This window comes from Panicum virgatum, chromosome 5N (assembly GCF_016808335.1).
Source record: "Panicum virgatum strain AP13 chromosome 5N, P.virgatum_v5, whole genome shotgun sequence".
NCBI classification, from domain to species: domain Eukaryota; kingdom Viridiplantae; phylum Streptophyta; class Magnoliopsida; order Poales; family Poaceae; genus Panicum; species Panicum virgatum.
Window position 1 is genome coordinate 39984943 of NC_053149.1, and position 23333 is coordinate 40008275.

Below are 23333 nucleotides of genomic sequence, written 5' to 3' on the forward strand. Positions count from 1 at the left end.
CAGACCCCGTCTACTCGAGCGACGTCTCATCATGATGCTCCTTGGACAGTCCGTCCCCGAGAGGCGGCCAGTCCAACAATTGGGCCCGCTTTTGCAGCTCCACCTGCATACCCCGGCGCCGGCGGCCCAGATCAGAGGCCGACGCCGACGACGACGACACCGGTGGCCAGTGCTGTCGGCGCCAGCAGCAAAGGCGCCACCACGGACAGCGAGGAGGAGGATCAGACCTGTAGAAAAATGGGAGGGAGAGGCCAACGCGGCCGCAGGTCATCGGAGCCCGCCGCCGGCTGCACGAGCAACGGGTGCCGCTGGAAGAAACGGTGGTAGCGCCGCACCAGCAGCGCTCGAGAATCAGCCATCCGTAGCGGCGAGACAGTCCATCCCCAGCACTCGAATGGATGCAAGGAGGCCTAGCCCACCAGCGGCCGCACGGCCACCGCCTGGCACATCGGCGACAAGGGATAATAATGATCAGCGCAAGGAAACGACTTTCTGCGAGCGCCTGCTTTCTTGCTTCGGCCTCTGCTCCTGAAACGCTAGCTGATCAGCCTGCAGGTATTTGAATCAGGATCAAATTTATAACTCAGTGTTTGGTAACCGCTGACACTTGCTGGGTAATGCTATTATCGACCTGTATTTTCCGAAAGAAGAAAAAAAACAGTTGTTGATTGTACTGTGATTTTGGAGGCAGCAGAACATAACCAGTAGTGCTCCAACAAATTCTAGCCGATCAGGCATGAGATGCGTACCCGCTCTATTTTCTTGTGGCTGTCTATAAACATTGTGGTTTTCAAGGGAAAACAGTCATCCTACAAAAACTGGTCTCATCATGCTTGTGAGAGAGAATAAGCTGAAAAAGCGACTGATTTCAGCAAATTCCACCAAGAGAACAGAGTTATGTGAGGGGATGGTCGGATGGAGGACACTGAGGGTGTGTTTTAGTTGGTGAAAAAGTTTGAGTTTTGCTACTGTAGCATATTTCGTTTCGTTGTTACTTGACAAACAATATTCAATCATGGACTAATTAGGCTTAAAAGATTCATCTCATGCTAATCAGTTAGACTGTGTAATTAGTTATTTATTTTAACTGCATTTAATGCTTCATGCATGTATTTTAAGATTCGATGTGACGAATATAGTAGAAAAAAATTTGGGAACTAAACAGGGCCTGACACACAGGTTGCCGAACTGTACAACTCTTGGAACTCCGGTGAGAGAATAAGGAAGCTAACCCTCGAATGAAGGGGACATGTCTAGTTGGACAATTTTCATTTTCTAAAGGCTATTCTTGATATCCATTTGATTGTCTTTATCTTTTGTTTCCTTTTGCGAGTCAGGGTCTAATATACTACTTCACATTGGTTTCGTCATCACTTTTATTTCTATTTCGAGGCTACTTCTTTACTAATTTTGCCCAACTAATTACAGCATATTTGCAACAAAACAGGTTATGACAGAATCATAGCACATATCATTTTTGAGTATGGAAGAGCTCTACAGATAATAATAAGGAAACAAACAAACAGAATTGGCTTCTTCAATCTTTTCTACCTGTTTCCACGAAAACGAGAGGTAGCATCGAGTATAAAGATCAGCATGCACTTGATCGTGCCCTGCCGCCACCAGGGTTTAAATGCCACAGGCTGCATCACATGCAAATGGGCCTGTATAAACGTCTAAAGTACGAGCGGCTGTGTGCACTGCGTGGCAACAAAGCAGAAATCGAGACACATTATAACTGAAGAATTTACACTGCACATATTCCCTATTTTTTGTGTTCAGTTTTGATGCTAAAGATGGTGCAAGAGCTTAGACACATTATAACTGAAGAATTTACACTGCACATATTCCCTATTTTTTGTGTTCAGTTTTGATGCTAAAGATGGTGCAAGAGCTTAGCTATGTGCGGTTGCTGAAGCCCAAACTATTTCCTTTTTCTAATCCCCTTGTGATGACTTCGCATCCATCAGGGCCAAAGAAAACAGTCAAAATTCATAAACATGTTTGAGCATTAGAAGATCATTCAGATGGCTGGACTCACAGCACATAGAACATACCAATCAATACAGGCCTCCAGGGTAATGCCTCTGTGGGCACTGTATCACAGAACATGGTTCACAGCATCCACAGAACCAACAGAAAAGAAAAATGACATTTGATTGTGCATGATCTGTAGCCCAAATTCGCGATTTATACACCTTCAGTTCCAATTCCAGACTGTTCCCAAGTCACTGGGTCTAGACGAATCTAGTCTTCCCACCCCTCTCATGCTTCTTCACCTGTTGTCAATCACAGTAGTGTCAATCTTTCATCGAGCAATTGCAACAACGATAAAAATGAATTGTACCATGTTTGCTGGTAGATGATGCAAGGGCCTACTTACCACTTTGAAAGCTGACTGCAGATTGCTTAACTCGACAGGGCATTCTCCCTTCTCATCATACTCAGAAAATTCACCTTCAGAGCAGTCAATGTCAAAAGGAGTTCCATGCACCTTAAAAAGAAAGAGATGACAGCCAGTTAGCACAAGAGGCACCACAACAACTGAACTATTGGAGCAGTGCTGTAAGAGAGGGGGGAGGGGGCCCACAAACCATCAATCAATTAAGTTGTAAGTGAAAGAATAGTTGCTTTAAAATCAAGCTACCAATGTGCTACAAAAATGTAAAATTCCAGATTCAGAACAGCAAGTTCAAAAAAACCCATCGATTTGTTGCTGCGAAAGAAACCAGATATGTATTTGTTTCTTCTTGGAGAATGGATATGGTCAGTTAGCGTATGAACTTATGGGGTCTTTGATCAGAGGAATCACTTCATCCATCTAGCATGGGGTCATCCGATGAATTTTGGTGGGATGAAACAATTCCTCATTATTAGGCTGACCGTGTGCTTGTGAGGATGAGGTAGTGACTAGGGAAGGATATAACCCAATCCATTCCCCAAACCAAACAAAAATGTGACTGAGAAGGTGACAGATTGCCCCATTCCTCAAACCAAACACCCCATTAAAGAATCAGCGCATCAGCTTAAAGGATAATATATGTGAAGCTCAGATGCCATAAAAGCAGGAACATGTGCCACTGCAAAAGTACTGTAGAGAAGATTAGGAGGACACCTCACACCCTAATGAGGGGCGGTGGCTGATTTATATATAGCCAAAGGGCAGGTACAAATGGTAGTACAGGATTACAGGGAATAAATGTAATAAATGCAATGAATGCCTATACAAATCCTAATACCCGCCCGCAGTCGCAGCGGGAGGATCCCGGACGCAAAGGCTGGATCTAAAGTCGGTGAACAACTGTACAGGTAGCCCTTTGGTCATGATGTCCGCGAACTGATGGGAGGAAGGTACATGGAGAACACGGACTTCCCCCAAGGCGACCTTCTCGCGAACAAAGTGGATGTCGATCTCGATATGCTTGGTGCGACGATGATGGACAGGGTTGGCGGTCATATAGACCGCGCTGACGTTGTCGTAGTAGACAACAGTCGCAACAGCAACAGCAATCGGGACATGAAGCTCCTGGAGAAGTTGGCGCAGCCAACAACACTCTGCGACGACGTGGGCGACGGCTCGGTACTCCGCTTCAGCACTAGAGAGGGAGACTGTGGTCTGGCGCTTGGAGGACCAAGACACCAAGTTGTCGCCGAGGAAGACGCAGAAGCCTGAAGTGGAGCGTCTGGAGTCGGAGCAGCCAACCCAGTCAGCGTCGGAGTAGACCGTCAATGACTCAACGGGGCCAGTACCTAGGTGGAGGCCTGTCGACAGGGTGCCCCTCACATAGCGCAAGATGCGCTTGATCAGTGCGAGGTGTGGTTCGCGTGGATCATGCATGAAGAGGCAGACCTGCTGGACGGCATAGGCCAGGTCTAGACGCGTCAGGGTCAGGTACTAGAGAGCACCTGCGAGACTCCGGTACTCCGATGGGTCGGCAACTAGGGCGCCATCTGATGCGGAAAGCTTGGCCCGAGTGTCGACTGGTGTTGATGTGGAGTGACACTCGGCCATGCCTACCCGCTGTAGAAGATCGAGGGCGTACTGTCGCTGGGACAGGAATAAACCGTCGGTGGATCGCGACACCGCAATGCCGAGGAAGTGGTGCAGGTCGCCGAGGTCGGTCATCGCGAACTCGGCATGGAGGCGAGTTGTGATGCGGCGAAGGAGCTCAGGCGATGAAGCGGTCAGGATGATGTCGTCGACATAGAGAGCAAGTAGGCGATGGTCGTACCCTCCTTGTAAACAAAGGGAAGTGTCCGAAGTCGCCAGGACGAAGCCAAGCTGTCGTATGTGAGTGGCAAAACGCTGGTACCACGCACGTGGGGCCTGTTTTAGTCCATAAAGGGACTTCTGCAAAAGACAAACATAGTCAGGCTTGGCGGGGTCGACGAAGCCGAGAGGCTGCTGATAGTAGACTGTCTCCTGTAGGTGGCCATGAAGAAAAGCATTCTTCACGTCCAACTAGTGGATCGGCCAGTCGCGAGAGACGGCGATGCTGAGGACGGTCCTGATGGTGGCAGGCTTGACGACAGGGCTGAAAGTCTCGTCGTAGTCGATGTCGTGGCGCTGGGAGAAGCCACGAACCACCCAACGCGCCTTGTGACGGGCAAGGGTGCCGTCGGAGTGGTACTTGTGCTTAAAGATCCACTTGCCCGTCACGATGTTGGCGCCTAGTGGTCGCGGGACGAGGCGCCAGGTGTCGTTGGCGAGGAGCGCCAGGAACTCGTCCGCCATCGCCGCTCTCCAGTTTGGGTCGGCTAACCCACTCCTGTAGTTCGCCGGGATCGGTGAAATCGGCGATGACGAGGTGGTGAGGTTCGAGTACTGAACCGGACGCAAGACACCCGTTTGGGAACGAGTCACCGGGCGGCGTTGCTCCTGCACAGCTGGTGACAGTGCAAGGGCCGGTGGCGGAGCAGCTGCTGGCGGTGGAGAGGCTGCTGCTGGCTCCGGTGATGGAGGAGCGGCTGCAGCAGGCTCCCGGGGCCGTCTGCTGTAGACGAACCTGAAGGAGTGGTTGGCCGCCGGTCCTGGTGCTACTGCAGGTCCTGTAGGAGTAGGAGGCGCACCGTGACCTGCGTGCAGGGGCGGCCCGTGGTGGAGGATGGCAGGATCGTCGACAGGTTCCTCCACCAAAACCTTGGAACGGCGCGGCTGCTCGACATCACAGGGTGATGGAGCGACCACTGGAGGTGCTGCAGCTGCAAAATCAGGTGATCTATGTCCAGCGAGAAGGAAATCATAGCTGGAGTTGGGTGTGGCAGCCTGAAAGCTGAAAGGGAAGCAAGACTCATCGAAGACGACGTGTCGTGAGATGATGATACGCCGTGTCGATAAATCGAGGCAGCAATATCCTTTATGGGAGGAAGGGTACCCAAGGAAGATGCATGCTGTGGATCTTGGTGCAAGCTTATGTGGTGTTGTGGCCGTGAGGTTCGGGTAACAAAGACAGCCAAAAGAACGGAGGCTAGTGTAGTCAGGTTGTTTTTGGTAGAGAAGCTCATAGGGAATGCCATTGCCAATGGCTAAGGATGGGCGCCTATTCAGTAGATAGGTTGCTGTGGCGAGGGCCTCGGCCCAGTAGGTGGCTGGCATGTGAGCATGGATAAGCAAAGTGCGGGTTATGTTGTTCAGGGTGCGAAGAACTAGTTCGGCCTTGCCGTTTTGAGGAGAGGTGTATGGACACGAGAGACGGAGGTGTATCCCGCGTGAGGAGAACAGGGCAGTGAGTTTGTTATTAACAAATTCAGTGCCGTAGTCAGCCTGGAAGCTCTTAACAGGAAGCCCGAACTGAGTGTGGACAAAGTTGCAGAAGTTGGCAATATGAGTATGAACCTCGGATTTGCTAGTGAGAGGAAACGTCCAACAATAGTGGGAAAAGTCATCTAGCAAAACGAGATAATACCGAGAGCCAGAAATACTAGCGACAGGGGATGTCCAAACATCGCAATGAATGAGTTCAAAAGGGATAGTACTATAGGAACTCGAGTGGGAAAATGGTAACCGCACATGTTTGCCTAGCTGACAGGCATGCCACAGCGAATGGTCTGATTTATTACAACTGAAAGAAAATTTCTGTCTAAGAATATCAAGAGCAACAGTGCTAGGATGGCCAAGACGGTGATGCCATGTGTTGGAGACAGCGAGGAGGGCGTGCTAAGGGGTGCTAGTGGTGGCCGGTGGGATGGTGTAGAGGTCGTCGTTGCTATTGCAACGAAGCATCACGCGTCTCGTCTGGATATCCTTGACAGTAAAACCAAGAGCGTCAAACTCTATAGAACAGTGATTGTCGCGAGTGAACTGGGACAAAAAGCAAATTATGGACTAGTGAAGGTGCAACTAGGACATTATTCAAATGAAAGGTTGACCCACTAGTGGAAAGGATAGAATTGCCACGACACGATACGGGAATGGACTGACCATTGCCTACTGTGATAGCTGAGTGGGAGGGGGGTAGGCGAGAGGTGAGTATACCATCCGAGGACGACATGTGGCTGGATGCGCCGGAGTCCATCACCCAACCCTGGTTCGGCAGCGCCATCTGATTGAGAGCTGCAATCAGACCTGCCTGATCCCAGGTCTAGGCCGGCGGGGACACTTGAGGGGGTGCAAAGGCCGTGTGGGCCTAAGGTGCCGCGCCGAGCACACCAGGGGCGCGCCAGGCCCCCTGCCCCATTTGGCCCGCAGCATACTGCGGAGCCCAGGGGAAACAGGTCCACGGCCCAAAGGTCCGAAATTGACTGGCCTGGGTGGGAAAACCAGCCTGCTGGGGGGTAGGGTTAGGCCCGCCTGATCCCTGGCGGCCCTTTCCCTTCCTCTTTCTGCCGCCGCCACCACCGCGACGTGAGTCGCCCCCGCCTCCGCCTCCGCGGGAGCCAGAGCCGCCGTTGCCGTTCGAGCCCCCCCCCCCCCCCCCCCCCGCAGGGCCGGAGGAGGAGCGGCAGCCGCCGGGGTTGTTGCAGGGGTGGCCGGCATCGGCGAGCAGAGCCGTGTTGGTCGCCACCTTGGCCTCATTCGCAAGGCGGAGCTCCTTGAGGGCGAGGAGGTCGCGAGCCTACGTGAAGGTGGGGAACACGGTGGAGTTGGCAAGGTCATCCGCCGTGGTGGTGAAGCGAGGATTGACGCCGCGCAGAAGGTTGAGGACGAGTTGGGAGTCCGGGACGGCGTGGCCAACATCGCGCAGCGCGTCGGCGACCGTCTTCATCTTCTGGCACTGGCAGTACTCCGTGATGGTGGCGTCGCCCTGCACCATGGAGTGGAACTCATGGTGCAGGAAGATAGCACGCGGCTCCTTGTTGGCGCGGAACAGCCCTTCAATGGCGACCCAGAGTTGACGAGCCGTCTGGTCATCACCTTCCATCTGCGAACGCAGCAATCCGCCTGATCCCAGGAGGGCCAGAGGGGATCGGTGGTCGGCGGCGGGAGGGAGGTGCCGTCGATGTGCGGCTTCACGCCGAATTTGCCGCACATCGACTTGAAGAACGGCGCCCATTTGGAGTAATTGGGGTTCTTCATTTCCAGGACCACAGGTACGTGATATTTCACGGACACAGTGGCGAAGGGGTGGAGGACAACGGGCGCAGCAGCATCTGCGGGGGCGACGGGCGCAGTAGCAGCTGCTGCAGCAGCAGCAGTCCCTGCAGCAGTCGCAGACATGGCTGTGCGGGGTGGAGGAGCAGCGCCGGGGAGGAAGGACGCCGATGAGGTGGGCGCCCGCGATGATCACGCGGGCGATTTGAAAAGCAGAGGTGCGGAAGGGAAGGGAAGGATCAAGGGGATCCCAGTCACTGATACCATGTAGAGAAGATTAGGAGGACACCTCACACCCTAATGAGGGGGGGGTGGCTGATTTATTTATAGCCAAAGGGCAGGTACAAATGGTAGTACAGGATTACAGGGAATAAATGTAATAAATGCAATGAATGCCTATACAAATCCTAATAAGTACAAACCACATATCCTTCTATGCTCAACTAATGCTCAATGTGAAAAGAAATAACTCCAAAACACAGAGATACGTGTGATGTGACCTTGTATTATTAAGTAATGTGTGATGTGAAAACAAATAATTGTACCTCCAGATATGTGATATCTTGAAAAAACAATCACAAGTTTAACAAGATAATATTACATAGAATAGAATACGAGACAGAGCTGAATTTTCGTATGTGAATCACCATGACAAGATTAAATGTTCATTAATGATTAAAATATTGGTTTGTACATTGAAGAAATCATCAATGTTCCTGATAAATACTTACAGATTCAGCCTTCCAGCCAGCACCAAAGGAAAACTCAACAGGTTCATATCCTCTGCAGTCAAAGACCATCAAACAAGTCTTTTCTCCTTTCTGGCTCTGCTCAATAGTTAGTGGCGTCCCCTGACCAGGAATCATCACAATCGTTCCATCTCTCCCGCATAGCTTGCACTGGGACAAAAGTCAACCAAAATATCATACACTAGGCATGATTTATTGGAACTTAAAAAACAAAACATAAAAAGCAGATCTACTTTGTACTGAAACAAGTTTGCTCCTTTACACCTTTGTTAGAAACCTCAAGGAGAAAATTTAGATGAAGAACCTTACTTGGGACCAAATTGGTTATTGTGCAGAAGCATTAAGCAATATAACCTCCACATTAGGTATTGAAAAGGAGTAAAGGTATGTTGTAACTAACCTAAAACTAAATTAACCATGATGAACGGGATTATTGAAACCAAAGAAATGATGCTAATTTACCCACCATAATATAGAAGACAAAGCAACCATAATCATATAACTAAGTTCAGAACACATCACAATAAGATATAACTACAATTTATCAGGCTGTCTTCAGTTAGCCTACAGAAAACTATAGATGAGGACAATAGTACAGAAACACAATCGTAATAGCTAAAAATAACTGCATCAAATGTGAAGACAAAAGTCAAAACAGAGCTTTCCCATCGTGAACAGTGGCCACCTTGTGTCTTATGGCTCACAGCTGCACCTAAAATTTTTGCATCTGAACTTCTTAGTGTAGAATATTTAAGAAAAGATATGAAGAGGCTCAGGGGAAAAACTATATTATAATTTATAAAAAAAACACTAAGGAAAATCATAACTCTCTCAACGATCACAAATTGACAAATCATAAGTATGTAATTTCTTCTCAATCCAAAAGCATATATTTGCAAGGGCCTAACATAGTTTGCACAATAGCAAGAATCCTGGAGAAGGCAACAGTCCCTTGCTGCCACCTTTCTACACATATATGACCCTCCTCTGCCCAATCCAGTTCCCATTTTTATCATGACAATGAAAGCTCTTACAGAATCCATACCGGATAACATTAAAAAAAGGAACTGTGAAGCAAGGGAATCTCAATGAACCACAGAAATCTAACCATCTAATATTCCTTCCCTAAATCATGCTAGTTCATCAAACAGCATAATAGCAAGCCAGTTGATATCATCAAACAGCGTAATAATGAGCCAGTCAATATCAACTACTCCCATGAGTAACTTTAACAAGCACACGCTGTCTCATCAACCACATTCACCACAGAAAAAATCTCATTACTTGCACATACACTTAGAAGGCTTGACCAAGTTAACAGCACAACTGGATTCCTTAAGACAACAAACAGTTGTGGTTACCATTGTACACGAATATAACTCTCTGCCACCCAATCTAATGCCCCCTTTTATCCAAGGAAATGAAATCCTTCACCAAATCCACAGTAAACAAGGGCAAACGGATGTATGCACAAAGGAGTCATCTACCAGAGCCTATCACCGTATAGACATACTAACAGGCCCAATTGATGCCTTCAGCCATACTAACTGGCACAATTCACAGGCAAGTTTCATCGATTACACCAAAATTACTGCACGAAGGAAGCGGCATCCATCTGGCCAGAGGAGGAAGGCGCTCTTTGAGAAGGTACCTTCTGGACGAGGTGGGCGGTGCCGTGTCCTTTGGGCTGGTCGACTTGCTCGCTGAGGGTGACGTAGGTGGCCTTGGCGGTGACCTCCCCGCAGTTCTCGCACTTGAGCTGCGATCCACCACCACACACAAGCGAGCAAGCAAAACCCCATCAGCGCGATTCGCGATCGAGAGGGAGGGGCAGTCCGAGCCGATCGAGCCAGAGGGAGGAGAAGGGAAGGGGAACACCGACCTTGAGGTAGTAGGGGAAGTTGGGGTCATCGCAGCCGCGGCTGGGCTGCAGGTTGGTGAGGCCGTCCAGCTCCGCGCCCACCAACAGCGCGTAGTACACCATCTCGGCCGCCTCGGCTCCCTCCTAGGGTTAGGGCTCCCGCTCGGGTCTGGTCCGCCGCCGCCGACGGAGACGGAGACGAAGAGGAGGAAAGGGAGAAGGGGGTTTTGCTTCGCCTCGCCTTGCGGGCTGCGCTCCGCTCGGTTGAGGAATGAAACCGAACGGAACAGAACGGGAATATTGGTCGGGGGGTGAAAATGGAGGCAATTACGTATGTGCCATTAAGGCGCCGGCCGAGCGCCGCGCCCTTCCAGCGCCGCCACAAGCCGCCGCCAGGGCGCTGGAGGCAAGTGTGGGGGTGGGGCGAGGAGATTAGGGTTGGGGATGAGGTGGATATGTTTATATATGCCTGGGTCTGGGCTGGGTCCAATAGGCCTGATGTGGGTAGTGGAGAGGTTGGTTGAGAAGCTGGTTTGGTCCAAGAAGCTAGTTGTTTAGTCGGAGCTTCCATTTGTTATTGGAAGCCCTAGTCTCTTAATATATATATATATAAAGCTGGTTGATACGACGGAACTTTTGATATATATATAGGGATCGATTATCCATGATTTTTGTAATCATCGTTTCGATCATGAACTAGGAAGGACACACTGCATTTTGAAAGCAAACCAGAAGAACATTCATAACCACGTTAGCACCACTGCACTCAGTGGCTTGCTCGACTGATGGTGGTGCTGTGCCTAATCTTTCCTTTCACAAGCGATTCACAAATATAAATTTTAACACATTTTAGATGTCTACAGCTAGTCTTTTCGATCTCTGATGAGAAGGGCATGATCTTCACCTCAGTAGTTTGCATGATCTTCATCTTCTGCTCAATCCATCGAGCTTGTTATAAATTTTATCTTATTACCTGAGAGGGCATGCATGTCTGAGTTGTCTCCGATCGACATGGAATTCGTGGACCCCGTTTGGTTTGGTTTAGTTTCCAAAAAATTTTCTACAGTACTCGTCACATCGAATTTTTGAACACACGTATAAAATATTAAATATAGTTGAAAAAATAACTAATTGCACAGTCTAACTGATTAGCACGAGATGAATCTTTTAGGCCTAATTAGTTTATGATTAGATATTATTTATCAAATAACAACGAAATGTGGTACAGTATCAAAATCCAAACTTTTCACCAACTAAACACACAGTAGTACAAGCTACTATAGCAAACTTTGACCATTAATTACAAGTATTAAATGAAGGTAGTTTACAAAACTAATTCCACGACCTCTGCGCAACTTCACGAGACGAATCTAATGAGGTCTTTGACCGCACGATTAGAGAATGGTTATTGTAGCATTAGTATAGCTAATCATGAAGGCAACGTATCAGGTGCCAACCAATCTCTCCGTGAAAACTTTGCAAACTTCAATCTAGACCACCGGATCAACATCCAAGGGGCATGAGGGAGGGGGATAGTTTTACAATTAACCGCCCGCTCTTGAATTAAGGAATCACATTTTTTCAAATCCCCCCTCCCACTCCCTCTGCACCTCCCTTGGATGTTGATCTGGTGGTTCAGATTGAAGTTTGCATAGTTTCCACAGAGAGGTTGGTTTTGCACCGGATATGTTCCCAATCATGAATTAATTACTATCATTAGATTCGTCGCGCAAAATTGCACCCATCTGTGAAAAGGTTTTGTAAATAAATTTCATTTAGTACTCCATGCATGCAAGATTCTTTTTGTAGCGTGAGTAGCGCAACGAAACCAAACAGGGCCTAGATACCGCTTGCCTTCATCTTCCACTGTTAGAGTGTATGTATGTTAGAGAGCATCACGTACGTACTCTCTGTTCTGCTGGCTGCTCCTCCAGCCAACTAACAATATTTTTCTCTCAAACCAGCATCAGCCACCAACCACCAGTCAGACAGTAGTAATTTTCTCTCACAACAAACCAGCACTAGCCACCGACCATCAGCCACAGCCAACAGAACAGAGTGGTAATTTCCAAAATTCCATGGCTCCAGACGGCCGGATGAGCTAGCTGTTTCATTCAACACATGTTTAGCTAGGTCGTCGGTATTCCGGCGGTGGATCTTGCAACCACCATACAACTGCAATCGCTTGCATTTGATTAGCTTGTGAGCCGCCTCCAGCAATGCAACCACATAATGCACGCATCAAGGCGTCGGAATCTGTATGTGTCGCACACAACATTTTACCACCGGCGTCACCAGGCTCCGCTCCGCGTCAAGGCAACGCCACGCCACCACCTTCTCTGCTTTTCGCCCCGCCCACGCTGACGCGTCTCCCCTCCCCCCTCTCTCCCTCCCGCTCATGTGACAGGCTTTCCGGGACGGACAGCGCTGCTCACAAGCTCACTCACAGCGCCGCGCCCTCCCCTCACAAGTCACGACCTCCTCGCCTGCTGCCCCATGGATGGACGCCACGCGCCCCAGGGCCAGCAACCCGATGATCCCCGCCGTCCTATTGGCCACCCATCCCATCCCATCCATCCAATCGGCCGGGCCGCGACCCGACCCGAGGGAAGGGAGCTCCACTAAACCCTCAGTGAGACTCCACTAAACCCGCGTCCGGAGAAAAACCCTCGACGTGCTGAACGAGAGGGGGTGGGGGGCGGAGAAGGAAGAAGGGGGGAAGCAAGGAAGACCGGGACGCCACCGGAGCAGGATCTGTCCGTCCCCGGTTCCGCCGCGCCCGCCCGCTGAGCTCGCCGCCCCCAAGCCCACCCACAGGGACGCTCAGAAGGTGAGCCTCACCACCATGGCCCTTGTACGACCCGCCCCAATCTCTTCCCGGTCGCCGTTCCCCTTTGCGGGTCACTAAGCTGGGCCGTCCGCCGCCGCCGCGGCCGTGCGCCCACGCACGAGCCGCGCGGAGGCGGGCCGCCGCTAGCACACGCCGGCACCCAGCGCACGCGCGCACACGACCCCTCGTCATGGCTGCGTCGCGGTGCGCGACCGGCCGAGCCGCTCCGCCGTGCGTTTCTAGGCCGGCTAGCTAGCCACGCGCGCACACGCACGCGGCGCTGCCGCTCCGCGGCCGCACGCCGCGCCGCCCCTGGCCGGCCTCGTCATGGCCTCGGTGCGGTGCGGGACCGGGCGAGCCGCTCCGCCGTGCCTTTCTAGGCCGGCCGGCTAGCCAGTCGCACACCGCAGCAGGATCGATGGGTCGCCACCCGCCGCTGTGCCCTGGCCTGGCCGCGAGCCGCCCGCTCGCCCCGGCCTTGCCAACGCACGGGCTGAGAGCTCTTGGTTTCTTTCAAGTTAACTATTTCAGTGATTCAAATACTAAACTTGCGAAATCACAAATTTTTCTTCATGTTCTGGTTATGAATTAGGTTCTGATGGCCGCCTTTTTAAGAAATCGTTTGCTTATCAGCAAGTTGCTGCATAAGAAGGTTGCAGACTTCAGCTACTGCACAGAGGCTACCAAGTTCTGCATGCTAATGTAAGTTTTTTTCTGAGTTAAATGCATGATTAGTACATAAACTTGGCGAGAGGGTGCGCTTAGATACATCATCTCTCTAATCGGTTGTTTAGGAGCAACAACTTGGCAGGTGCGCTGAGATAGGTCGCCGGGATGACACATGGGCAAAAAATTGCCATGTAGGCAGCCCACGTGTACAAAACCCCATGTTTTAGCACTAATGCAGATACACCCCTAATTGAGTTGATCCGTAGCCCTATGTCTTGGTGGATTTCAAGTGGAGATGTGATTTCTTCTTTTCCTTTGCGATTAGAAGTACGGTGATGGCAGGGAATTCCATTTCACAATTTATAGCATTTTGATCGCTGGAAGGATAAAACTTTGACATCTTCCAGGAGCATATGAAGAACAATTTGGCAGGGCCTAAATAACACACATCTTAGCAAAATGGCAAAGTAATCCATTACATCTTCATCTAGCTAAATGTAATAATGTTGGGTACCCTCTGGTGCAGTTTGTGTTACTCAAATTTCCTCGGAACCTCTTCCCCTTGATCTTACACCTCCTTTGCCTCCTCTCCCCCATGATCTTGCCGTCCCTCTCCCTGGCTTGGAAGCTGCCGACTCCTTGTTATCTCTCCCTTTTCCTATACTACCTTTTCGCCCTCTGCCACCTCTAGCTATAGTCCTTCCCCCTCTTGTTGCTGTTGTGTGCACCGTTGGAGGTGGTAGATCCTCTCTATGGGCAGCAACAAATGCAGATTCATTTGGTAACGGCACATGCTCCTGAACATATGCTTGGTGGTACTTTTCCTTAAAATAGAAACAAGTATAGCATCAGAAATAAGTATAACCTTATGTCAGTATTTGAGGTTCAAAGTTAGTTTTGCAAAGTTAACTTACCTGTTCTATCATGATGGTGATAGCGCTAGTATCACGAATACAGACAATATGGTGGCAGGGGTAACAAACCCTAGTTCGCCCTCCCTTGGAGGCTCTGAACTTTTGAGGTTTATTCTCTGCTTATCTGTTCCAAGCGCCAACTCCTCCTTTATATAGAGCCGGCCCTAACAAACCAACTAAACTCTAAATAATATAAATTACAGCCATTAAAATGTAAAGTGTCCTAGCCACTAGTAGAAGCCGCCTTCTTGTTACGTCGCTGGAACTTGTGACTGAATAATCGGTCCACAACACTTCCCTCCCCGTAAGAAAACAGCTTGTCCTCAAGCTGGAAATCAGGAAAAGTCTCCTTGAACTGTTCCAGCGGCTCCCAGGTAGCATCTGCGTCTGGCTGTCCTTGCCACTAGACGAGGAGATCCCATGATGTGCTTGACGGCCTTGCGCGAAGAACAGAAGCTGGTGCAGGGACAGCCTTGCCGTGGACGATGGGAGGAAGAGGAACGGTCGTCGTCGGCGATTCTCCCGTGTACTGCTTGAGGAGCACCACATGGAACACGTCGTGCAAACGAGACTTGGGCGGCAGCTGTAGGCGATAAGCCACCGTACCGATGCGCTCTAGGACCTAGAAAGGCCCGTAGTAGCGTGGGGAGAGCTTGGAGGAGGAACCTCCCTTGACTGATGCCGCTGCACGATGGTGGAGGCGGAGCCAGACCCAATCGCCTACCTCGAACTCGACATGGCGATGGGTCTTGTCGTGATGCTCCTTCATGTAATCCTGAGCCTGAAGAAGACGTTCCCGGATTTCGGCCAAGAATGTGTCGCGCTCCTGGAGTTGGCGATCCAGAGAGACCACCCGAGCCACACCAGGCTCATATGACAACAGAGTCGGTGGTGACCGGCCGTAGACCACCTGGAACGGCGTCGTCTGGAGGGCGGACTGATACGATGTATTGTAGCAGTATTCCGCCCATGGAAGCCAACGCAGCCAACTGCAGGGGCGATCACCTGCGAGACAGCGAAGGTAGACGCCCAAAATACGATTAGTAACCTCCGATTGGCCATCCGTTTGAGGCCGGAACGCCGAACTGAGGCGGAGCTTGATGCCGGCGAGTGTGAACAGCTCCGTCCAAAGCTTGCTGGTGAAGACCGGATCTCTGTCGCTCACAATAGAGCAAGGGAAACTGTGAAGGCGGACGATCTGGTCGAAGAAGACTCGGGCGATGGTCGTCGCAGTGTAGGGGTGGCCGACCGCGATGAAGTGAGCATATTTGGAGAAGCGGTCGACGACGGTGAGGACGATCGATTTTCCACCAACACGAGGGAAGCCCTCGACGAAGTCCATGGAGATGTCCGACCAAACCGAACTCAGGACGTCGAAAGGCTGCAGCAGGCCTTTTGGATGTAGATGTTTTGTCTTGTTTCGTTGGCAGACGTCGCAGCTCTTGATGTAGTCACGGACAAGGCGGCTCGCGCGCGGATTGTAGAAGGAGGCGCGGAGCCGATTTAGCGTGTTCTGGACGCCCTCATGGCCCATGCCGTGCGCCGTGGCAAGTAGCTGGGGCCACAGCGACGGCGCCGAAGGAATGAACACGCGGCCATGGTGCATGATGAGGCCGTCGACCACAGACCAGGCGACGCCGGCCGTGCCGTCCACGATCTCGCGGCGCTTGTCGATGATGTCTTAGAGGGTGTCCGCCTCCTTTCTGAAGTCGTCGAAGAGGGCGAACTCGGGGGCGGACAGTGCTAGCGCCTGGGCACTCTCCGAGTCCTCGTCGTGGTGAGACAGGGCATCTGCAGCTGCGTTCTGGTGACCAAGCCTGTAGATCACAGAGAACGTATAGCCAAAAAGCTTACCGACCCATGTGTGCTGTGGAATTGTCGAGAGGCGCTGGTCGAGGAGATGCTTTAAGCTGCAGTGGTCGGTTCTGATGGTGAACGACCGTGTCCAGAGGTACGGTCTCCAGTGACGACGGCCTGGACGAGGCCAATGAGCTCCCGCTCGTAAGCGGCTAGCTTGGCGTGTTGTGGCGCCACGGTGCGTCTGAATTAGGCGATGGGTCCGTGGCCCTGATGGAGGACCACGCCGAACCCGGATCCCGAGGCATCGCAGTCGACGATGAACTCGTTGCTGAAATCGGGAAGTTGCAGAACCGGTGCGGACGTCAGAGCGGTCTTGAGAGCATCGAAAGCCGTCGTGGCGTCGGCCGACCAGTGGAATGCCTCCTTCTTGAGGAGGGCAGTGAGCGGAGCTGCGATGATCCCGTAGTTGTGGATGAAACACCGATAGTAGCCCGTGAGGCCGAGGAAGCCGCGCAGCGTTCTGATTGTCTTGGGTACTGGCCATGCCTTGACAGCTTCAACCTTCGACTCGTCCAAGGCCACGCCAGCGCCGGTGATCACGTGCCCGAGATAGGCGACGTTGCGTTGTGCGAACAAGCACTTGGAGCGCTTGAGTACCAGACTGTGTTCGCGCAGAACTGTGAAGACCGTGCGCATGTGCTGGAGATGCTCTGTCCATGTCTTGCTGTAGATCAAGATGTCATCAAAGAAAACGAGAACACACCGGTGTAGAAAGGGGCAGAGGACCTCGTTCATGAGTGCTTGGAACGTCGAAGGTGCGTTGGTGCGGCCAAATGGCATCATGAGGATCTCGTAATGGCCATGGTGGGTGCGGAACGCCGTCATGGCGATGTCGTCGTCAAACATCCGCACTTGAAAGTAGCCGCTGCGCAAGTCCAGCTTGGTGAAGTACATGGCGCCGTGGAGTTCGTCCAGGAGTTCCTCGACGACCGGGATCGGGAACATGTCCCGGATGGTCTTGGCGTTCAGCGCCCTGTAGTCGACGCAGAAACGCCAGCTGCCGTCCTTCTTGCGCACCAGGAGGACAGGAGAGGAGAAGGTTGACGTGCTTGGCCGGATGATGCCTTGTTGGAGCATCTCTTGACATTGGCGCTCGATCTCGTCTTCTAGGAGCTGTGGGTAGCGATATGGTCTGACCGCCACTGGCGCTGTGTCGGGGGCGAGGTGGATGCGGTGATCTAGGTGTCGCTGCAGGGGAAGGCCCATCGGTTCAGCGAACAGGTCGCCGAATTCTTGAAGAAGGCGTTCCAAGAGATCCACCGTGGTCAGCGCGGACAGCATGGGCGACGGCGTCGCGCCCACGCCCTGCCAGTGGACTCGATGGGCATCTCGCCAGAACCATTGTCTTCAACTTGAAGTCCCAGAACACGGGTCCCAGGGTGCGTAGCCATTGGCACCCCAAGACCAGCTCGTATCCCGCTAATGATGTCGACGTAGAAGACTTCGCCGGCGATGGATATGGCAGTGTTGGAGCAGACTCCGGCGGAGAGCACGCGGTTGCCATTGGCGACGCCAACCGTAAGCCCCGGTCGCGGCGTCGGCTGCAGGCCTAGACGCGCGGCGGCGGTGGCGGACATGAAGCAGTGCGTCGAGCCCGAGTCGATGAGGGCGTCGAGCGGCACCTCTGACACTGTGGTGTTTAGCAACATTGTGTCGCTCGCATGGATGCCGGTCATGGCGTGGATGGACACCTCCGGTGAGCCGTCAGAGTCCGAGTTGGATCCGCATCATCTTCCTCCAGATCTATGATGTAGATGCCCCGCATGGGGCATTGTTTGAGGTGCTCTTTACTGAATTTTGCCGGGCAGTTGAAGCACAAACCCTCGAGGCGACGTTGGGCCATCTCCTCAGGCGAAAGACGGTGAGGACGAGTGGTAGTCGCAGCTGGCTTGGGAGGGTTGTTTCCCGGGATTGGCGTGGTCGCCGCGGTGGACGCCGACTTGGCCGGACGCACAGGGGTGCGCGGGATGTCAGTCGTGATCTGGAGGCGACGTTCGTACGAACGAGCCAACGCCATGGCGTCCTCCAGAGTGGCCGGGGCATGCATCTCGATATCGGTGCTCATAGGTTGAAGCAGGCCAGCTATGAACAGATCGATCTGTTGTTTCTCGCTGACGTCCTCGCAACGGGCCAGTAGCTTGAGGAATTGGTCGACATACACGTCGATGGATCCGGTGCGGCGACACTGAGAAAGCTCGCCAAGCGGGTTGCTGCGCAGGGGAGGCCCGAGGCGCTTGTCGACGCCGTCGACAAAAGCTTTCCACTCCGGAACGCCATGGTTGTTCTCCCAGCGATAGTACCACTGGCTGGCTGCGCCTTGTAGGTAGAACGAAGCCGTCCAAACCTTCTGATCCTCCGGTGTTCCATGAGCTCGGAAGAACTGTTCTCCCTTGTCGATCCAAGTGAGGGGGATGCATGTGCAAACCTTCTGATCCTCCGGTGCACATGCATCCTTCTTTTTTTTTCTCGAACACGCAGGAGAACTGCGCATCAATATATTAAGAAGAGATTGGGGGGGTAAAGCCCCCCCCCCCCAAAAAATGTTGTAGGGATAAAGTGTCTGTAACACACCCTCAAAAACTAGTACTTTCTCCCTCTTAAAACCTGGACACTAACAGGGACCAGACCACACGAACCAACTAAACTTTGAATAATATAAATTACAGCCATTAAAATGTAAAGTGTCCTAGCCACTAGTAGAAGCCGCCTTCTTGTTACGTCGCTGGAACTTGTGACCGAAGAATCGGTCCACAACAGATGGTCACCAGGTTTTCAGAATCTTTTGTCGGATCACTATATCCTGGTAGCTTAGGCATTATTTCCTATAAAAGAGAAAGCCATGTAACATCTACAGAAGTAGGAACAAGAGTACTTATTGAATTGAGTAAAAATATGTACCTTAAAATATCTTGATCACCATAGTGGGTCTCATCCTGATCAGGTTCTAGAGCAAACCTCTTTCTCTTCTTCACAAGTGAAGGTGGAATTCTAAGTTTGCGTCTAACACAACCCTTTTTAGTGTGATCTGGACCATTACAGTAGCTACAATGCATGGTTACACCATGTTTGCACAGCTTTGAACCCCCCTCAAGTTCAATTGAATGCTTCTTTCTGTTTCTTGTTGGTGGCCTACCCACCTTTTCATATTTAGGTGGCAATATGGTAATGGTAGCTCCAAGTACATATGCCTCCAAAAACATGTCTCAATGATAACATGAGGCAACCATGGACTCAGATTGGATCCTCTCTGATCTAAAGCAAGCTATGACATGCCCACAAGGAATTCCAGATAGCTGTCATCACCTGCAGTCACAAGTCCTTGCATTTATGTCCACAATATATGTATATTCTGTACCACGAACACTAAAAACTCTTTTTCCGGCAGCCAATACCTCAAAATACTTGCTAGCAAACTCTACATTTTTCATATGATTATTTATTTTCAGCAAGGCACGCAATTCATATAATTATTTATTTCTAATCACTAAAAGTAACATTTGCAGGGGTGAGAATGGACCCATTTCATACACTATTGATCAGATTGACGACTGGGATGACTATGTCAAAAACAAGCCACTGCTGGTCCAGATTTCTTCACCCCCTACACTGTATGGAAAATTGTTTGACCCCAAGAGGCCCTATCAGATCACAGACACAGCAAGAATTGTACTTCGCTCAGCAGCGCTAACTATACGGAATGCCAATCTGAGTGGGTTTTCGCTCATGAACCATTTCATCAAGGGGAATGTTGTGGTGATCAAACAAAACAATTTTGTGGCATTTCGCACCTTGCAGCTCGATCCATCACGAGAGTGGGGATCGAACCCGTCTAGTGGCTACAATCAGATGTCAATATTTATGAAGGACACTATTCGGGAAACCCACAATATCTCACCCTCGCTGCTTCCCCTTCATATGGAATCGTACTTTCAAGATCTAGACGCTCCAAATGTTGATGAAGACTTCATCGTTGATCACCCAAGTACCATGACAAACATGAGGTATGTTGATATGTCTCTTGACATATTCTCATTTTTGCTGAAGCATAACACTGCATCTAAGAGTGACATTGATGTTGTCCTCACTTCGTTGGGTACTGGGCATCCAAAGGCCCTCCAGCATGCAATCCAGCACGAGTTCTTACACCAGTTCCTTCCCATTAAGCTACAGAAACAGTTCCCAGCTTCAAGATATCCCTTCATTGGAATGGTGACCACGCAGTCAATGACAGATATCGAGCTCGGTTAGCTTGTAGTGGAACTCTGTAGGCACACTATCATTCACCATGCCCATGTCCGTAGACTAGTGCTGACCCGTCTGAAACTATCTGCATATTCCTGCGATGAGCTGACAGAGGTTCTTCGAGCAGTTTATTCAGATCTGATTAAGCTGGCATACCATGTTTTGGTGGCACGACAAAAATATTGGATCAAACTGAGGATGCGGGAACGAAATCCCGTACCCTCCATCTACCAGGCCCCAGCCACCGCCATGATTTCTTTCAGGTTTGTTATGGCATTCCTAAGCAAGTGATTTATCTCCTTCCTGCCTGTGGCGTATCACATCATCTTATTGCGGTTATCTACTCAAAGCTCAAGATAACCACAATAAGACGATGTGATACGCCACAGGCAGGAAGGAGATAAATCACTTGCTTAGGAATGGCATAACAAACCTGAAAGAAATCATGGCGGTGGCTGGGGCCTGGTAGATGGAGGGTACGGGATTTCGTTCCCGCATCCTCAGTTTGATCCAATAATTTTGTCGTGCCACCAAAACATGGTATGCCAGCCTAATCAGATTTGAATAAACTGCTCGAAGAACCTCTGTCAGCTCATCGCGGGAATATGCAGATAGCTTCAGACGAGTCAGCACTAGTCTACGGACATGGGCATGGTGAATGATAGTGTGCCTACAGAGTTCCACTACAAGCTGACCGAGCTCGATATCTGTCATTGACTGCGTGGTCACCATTCCAGTGAAGGGATATCTTGAAGTTAGGAACTGTTTCTGTAGCTTAATGGGAAGGAACTGGTGTAAGAACTCGTGCTGGATTGCATGCTGGAGGGCCTTTGGATGCCCAGTACCCAACGAAGTGAGGACAACATCGATGTCACTCTTAGATGCAGTGTTATGCTTCAGCAAAAATGAGAATATGTCAAGAGACATATCAACATACCTCATGTTTGTCATGGTACTTGGGTGATCAACGATGAAGTCTTCATCAACATTTGGAGCGTCTAGATCTTGAAAGTACGATTCCATATGAAGGGGAAGCAGCGAGGGTGAGGTATTGTGGGTTTCCCGAATAGTGTCCTTCATAAACATTGACATCTGATTGTAGCCACTAGACGGGTTCGATCCCCACTCTCGTGATGGATCGAGCTGCAAGGTGCGAAACGCCACAAAATTGTTTTGTTTGATCACCACAACATTCCCCTTGATGAAATGGTTCATGAGCGAAAACCCACTCAGATTGGCATTCCGTATAGTTAGCGCTGCGGAGCGAAGTACAATTCTTGCTGTGTCTGTGATCTGATAGGGCCTCTTGGGGTCAAACAATTTTCCATACAGTGTAGGGGGTGAAGAAATCTGGACCAGCAGTGGCTTGTTTTTTACATAGTCATCCCAGTCGTCAATCTGATCAATAGTGTATGAAATGGGTCCATTCTCACCCCTGCAAATGTTAATTTTAGTGATTAGAAATAAATAATTATATGAATTGCATGCCTTGCTGAAAATAAATAATCATATGAAAAATGTAGAGTTTGCTAGCAAGTATTTTGAGGTATTGGCTGCCGGAAAAAGAGTTTTTAGTGTTCGTGGTACAGAATATACACATATTGTGGATATAAATGCAAGGACTTGTGACTGCAGGCGATGGCAGCTATCTGGAATTCCTTGTGGGCATGCCATAGCTTGCTTTAGATCAGAGAGGATCCAATCTGAGTCCATGATTGCCTCATGTTATCATCGAGACATGTTTTTGGAGGCATATGTACTTGGAGCTACCATTACCATATTGCCACCTAAATATGAAAAGAAGGTGGGTAGGCCACCAACAAGAAACAGAAAGAAGCATCCAATTGAACTTGAGGGGAGTTCAAAGCTGTGCAAACATGGTGTAACCATGCATTGTAGCTACTGTAAAGGTCCAGATCACACTAAAAAGGGTTGTGTTAGACGCAAACTTGGAATTCCACCTTCACTTGTGAAGAAGAGAAAGAGGTTTGCTCTATAACCTGATCAGGATGAGACCCACTATGGTGATCAAGATATTTTAAGGTACGTATTTTTACTCAATTCAATAAGTACTCTTGTTCCTACTTCTGTAGATGTTACATGGCTTTCTCTTTTATAGGAAATAATGCCTGAGCTACCAGGATATAGTGATCCGACAAAAGATTCTGAAAACCTGGTGACCATCTGTTGTGGACCGATTCTTCGGTCACAAGTTCCAGCGACGTAACAAGAAGGCGGCTTCTACTAGTGGCTAGGACACTTTACATTTTAATGGCTGTAATTTATATTATTCAGAGTTTAGTTGGTTCGTGTGGTCTGGTCCCTGTTAGTGTCCAGGTTTTAAGAGGGAGAAAGTACTAGTTTTTGAGGGTGTGTTACAGACACTTTATCCCTGTAACATTTTTTTAGGGGGGGCTTTACCCCCACAATCTCTTCTTAATATATTGATGTGTAGTTCTCCTGCGCGTTCGAGAAAAAAAAAGAAGGATGCATGTGCACCGGAGGATCAGAAGGTTTGGAATTATTTGAGTGTAGAAGGATGCATGTGCACCATCATTCTTCTTGAAGGGCATTGTGATTCGATTTTATCTTTATTTTTTTGAAACTGATTTTATCTTTATTAGCAATTCATATGCAGGTATACCTAAATTCTTTTCTACTACATGTATTATTGGTG

General features: G+C 50.1%; 1 protein-coding gene and 1 long non-coding RNA gene across 2 annotated transcripts; one reads left to right on the forward strand and one right to left on the reverse strand.

Annotated features, from left to right (window-relative positions):
* Window positions 1-1991: 1991 nt before the first annotated feature.
* LOC120673434 (UPF0587 protein F46B6.12-like) lies at window positions 1992-10568 on the reverse strand. The gene is made up of 5 exons (XM_039954262.1): window positions 10163-10568; window positions 9932-10039; window positions 8263-8430; window positions 2384-2494; window positions 1992-2279 (listed from the first exon to the last, which is right to left on the reverse strand). The coding sequence occupies exons 1-5, from the start codon at window positions 10262-10264 to the stop codon at window positions 2238-2240; spliced, it is 531 nt and encodes a 176-aa protein (XP_039810196.1). The 5' UTR covers window positions 10265-10568; the 3' UTR covers window positions 1992-2237.
* A 10522-nt stretch (window positions 10569-21090) lies between these two features.
* LOC120671925 lies at window positions 21091-23115 on the forward strand. The gene is made up of 2 exons (XR_005673911.1): window positions 21091-22699; window positions 22776-23115. It is a non-coding gene; the product is annotated as an uncharacterized LOC120671925 (long non-coding RNA).
* The last annotated feature ends 218 nt before the right edge of the window (window positions 23116-23333 follow it).